The 4,104-nt window shown below is 36.7% G+C and overlaps 1 protein-coding gene across 1 annotated transcript in view; it reads left to right on the forward strand.

Annotated features, from left to right (window-relative positions):
* The window catches only part of RAD18 (RAD18 E3 ubiquitin protein ligase), a 116,055-nt gene that overhangs the window by 55,010 nt on the left and 56,941 nt on the right, over positions 1 to 4,104 (forward strand). The window contains exon 8 of the mRNA XM_019651031.1: positions 2,533 to 2,593. Coding sequence (XP_019506576.1) covers positions 2,533 to 2,593 — 61 coding nt within the window. The remainder of the gene's footprint in view (positions 1 to 2,532; positions 2,594 to 4,104) is intronic.

Here is a 4,104-nt window from a genome sequence, read left to right on the forward strand (position 1 = left end):
CCCCGGCCTCTGTTATGGTTGCCCTACTCCATTCTACTCGGATTGCTCTTTGAACCTCCTCCATAGCTGCTCTCTTGGAATTCCCTTTTGCCAACCTTCTGGCTGTTGTGCTCTCCTCCTTCCTGTGTCCGTTCACTTATTTCATCATCCACATCTGCCTCTTCTCTTTCCTTGTTTTGGTGGATATGTTTTTCAGGAGACTCCTGAGGAAAAGGGTATATGGAAGGATATTTTTTGAGATCATACATAACTGGAAATAATACCTTTGCTATTGATTGATTATTTGAATAAGTATACAATTTTAGTTTGTAAAGATTTTTCCTTCAAAATTTTGAAAGTATTTTTTCACTCTCCTACCTTCCAGCACTACTGTCATTAATTATCTTGCCATTCTATTTCTTAGTCCTTCCTATATAACATTTTTCTTTTTTCTGACCTATCCATGTTCAGTTTATTATGTTTTGTCAATCTCTTCTAAATAGCTCCTGATTTCATGTATTTCTTATTCTGTCTCTGCCACTATTTTAATGACAATTGCTTCCTAACTAGTTATCCCCCATCTATTCTTGATCCTCTTGATTCATTAATCCTCAGAAGCCAGACTGTCTTCAAAGTGGTGTGTCTTCTAATCACACGATTCATATTCATGCCTTGCTGCCTTCCCACCATTATCAAGAAATTTCCAGTGGCTTTGCAGAACATAAAATCTATCATTTTCTATATCTGGACTTGCCTCCTTCTAGCTATGTCTCTTTCCCTTACTCCTTATGTTCTGACCACTCCAGTTATCTTTTATTTCCTTTATCAAGTTCTTTGCTGCTGCAGGGCCTTTGTTACCCTCTTCTCCCTTCGTCTGGAATTGTCTCCTGTAAATCCTGTGGCCCCATCTACTTTCCTAACTCTTAATCAGCTTCTTTTCAGTTTCCATGGGAAACCCTCTGTGATCTCCCAGACAAGGTAAGGTTTCCCTTTTATATGTACTTACATCATCTTGTGCTTTTTCATAGCACTATTTCATTTGTTCATTCCGTATAAGTTTTTTGAGTACTAATATGTGCCAGACACTTCCTGGGTGTTGGGAATACAGGAATGAACAATACAGACTATAAAGCCTACCCTCTTGGAGTTTATATTCTAGTATTTTAGAAAGTGATAAATGAAAAAGAGAAAAAATAAAACAAGGAAGGGTAGAAGAAAGTTTTTTGATAGGTTGGCCACAATGGTTATTAATTGTGTGATTAATTTCTTATTATTTCTAATCAATTCCTAATTATGTGTTTTAGTTTGCCAGGGCTTCCATAACAAAGTACCACAGCCTGAGAGGCTTAAACAACAGGAATTTATTGTCTCACAATTCTGGAGGCTGGAAGTCCAAAATCAAGCTGTCAGCAGGATTGGTTCCTTCTGAGGGCTGTGAGGGAAGGGTTTGTTTCAGGCTTCCCTCCTTGCCTCTTCACTAGTTCCAGGCCTCTTTCCTTGGCTTCTCCCTGTGTCTCTTCACATTGTCTTCCCTCTATGCATGTCTGCATCCCTTTTATAAACACACCAGTCATATTGGATTAGGGTTCACCCTAACGACCTCATTGTAACTTGATTCAACCTCTCTAAAACTCTGTCTCCAAATAATGTCGCATTCTGAGGTATGGGGCGTTAGTACTTCAGCATATGAAATTTGGGGAAACTCCATTCAGTCCATCAGAGTATTTCACAGTGTTTTCTTCCCATATGAAACTGTAAGTTCTGCAATGGAGGAAATGTCTTTGTCTCGCTCACTGCCTTATCTCCAGGGTCTTGAACATAGTTAGGACTCAATACTTTTTGACCAAGTGAATGAATAGATTAAGATGGGAGAGTCACCATAGTTTTTCAGAGTCTATCAAGCTTATAAAAAATAGACTAAGAGAAAACAAGTATTTTTCTACATCTCTCACTGTTCTGTTTTACTTTACTTTTGAGAAGAAGCGTATAAGCTTAGTTCTTCTATCTTCCAAACGAAGGTGCCAGCCATGCTTCAGCTACCTCCTGTCTTCTGACTTGTGCAGACTTTTCTTCTACTCATTTATGCTTTGTCACTTTTTAAAAGAAAAGACAGAAAGGCAGAAAATCACAATTGTTGAATATATATTCTGTGCCAGGAGTTCCACAGATGTTATTGTAGTAATCCTCACAGCAACTCTATGAAGCGAGTATTACCGTTTCACAGAGGAAGAAACTGAGAGTTAGAAATGTTAGATAAGGGGCCGGCCGAGTGGCTCAGTTGGTTAAGAGCTCGCTCAAGAGTTTGAGCTCTGAGCAACAGCGGTTCGAGTCCAGCCCGAGCTGAGCAGCCNAAATAAGTAGTGAGTATAATGTATACTAATTATGATATTCAAGGGAAGTACACAGGAGTTACTTTTCCTAGGTCTATATAAAACAGAGATGAGAAATTATTTTACTCTATTTTAACCATCCACATTTGAGATTTTAAAGTTTATAGTAACGATTTCTATTTTTGTTATTGAGTGTCTAATTAAGAATTTTTGGATTTTTTAGGGAATGGTTTTTACGAAGGACCAAACAGAAAAGGAAATAGATGAAATTCATAGTAATTATCGTAAGTTGTGTGATGTTTTCTTTATTTGCAAAGAATTTGGGTGACAGATTTTTTCATCTTAAGTAAATTTTTTAAATAAATGTTTTCTGTGTTAATATTACTTAATATTACGTAAGAGACTGAATTGTAGTTGTTCACTTAGACATTGACCTTTTTTATAAGTCTGTGTGTCTGCTTTTGGGTTTGTGACTGACATTCTACTTTGAGCTTATCACTAAGTACTTTGCAAATATTAATTAGTTGCTCTCAAAGCATCTCTGTGAGAAGATAATGAGATTAAAATGGAAACATTTCTGACTTTCCATCCTCCCCTCAGGCCACTCAGTGCAATCAATGACAGTTCTTCTGTAAAGAATTTCAGCACTTTTTTGTAGCATGCAAATTTGTGCCAAAAATAGTTTTCATTTTGTTGGGCATTACCAGCTTTTCATCCATATCACTTCCTTTTACTTAAGTGGCTTTTGTACACCTCCTTCCCAGGGTTAGCACATTACTGTTTTGTCAGGTAGGTAGCTGTTATTCGTTGTTTGTTTGATTTGTTTTTAGTTTAAATTTAAATGCCTGGGAAACAGTAGATAGTTAATAAATATTTGTTGAATGAGTAGCCCGTACATGATGTGTTTTAGTGGTGCTAAGAGAATTTTGTTTTCTTTTTTCAGTTCTTAAGCTTTGAAGGGGCAGATTCAGCAGTGGTCTGTTTCGGGAGGAAGATGAAGTACATAGGCCCTACGTGTAGGTGTGATGGCCAGTGCCTTACTAGAGTAGGAAAAGGAGCCTAGAGGATTCATGGACCTCAGGCTGAACAACAAAAGTCACAGCTCTGTTGCTAGAAAAATAAATATGGTGTGATTCTTTTTGATCAACTTTTGGGAAGCCAAAGTGATTTTGTGAGACAGGTGATAGGAAACATTAAATGTTCACTGAATTCGCAAAGCTGAGGCCTGTAATAAAAGGAGACCAGAAAATTTGCATGGAGAAAAGTACTTTAAATCATCGAATTGTCAAAACCAACGTCTGTAGCAATAAGGAAACCAGAAAATTTGCATAGAGAAAAAGTGATTTAAATCACCAAAAAGATGGTATCTAACAATTATGCCACACTAAGGAAAAAACAGATTAGATACAGGCAAGAAAATATACAAATATCTGTTGCCCACCATTTAAATATCCTAAAAAAGCTTACCTTTACTGAATAGGTCATGTTAAATTAGCCCTAAAATAAACTTCAGTTTATACTTAAAAAAAAACAAACCCAAATAAAACCTTTCACGCACTTCCTAAAGCTCAAGTGCCTAGTCAGCATTATAGTTTAGGCACACATTTTGATTTACTGTTGGGCTCCAAATATAATATTGATATGTCTTCTTTTAAATATTTTTATTAATGTTTTACATGCATGCCATTTTTAAAAATCACATAATTCTACAAGGCTTATTATAGAAAACAAAAATCTCCTGCCTCTACCACCAACCTGTTTCCATTCCCATTCCCTGGAGGTAACAGCTGTCAGT

The sequence above is a fragment of the Hipposideros armiger genome, unplaced genomic scaffold (genome assembly GCF_001890085.2).
Source record: "Hipposideros armiger isolate ML-2016 unplaced genomic scaffold, ASM189008v1 scaffold_152, whole genome shotgun sequence".
In the NCBI taxonomy this organism is placed as follows: Eukaryota; Metazoa; Chordata; class Mammalia; order Chiroptera; family Hipposideridae; genus Hipposideros; species Hipposideros armiger.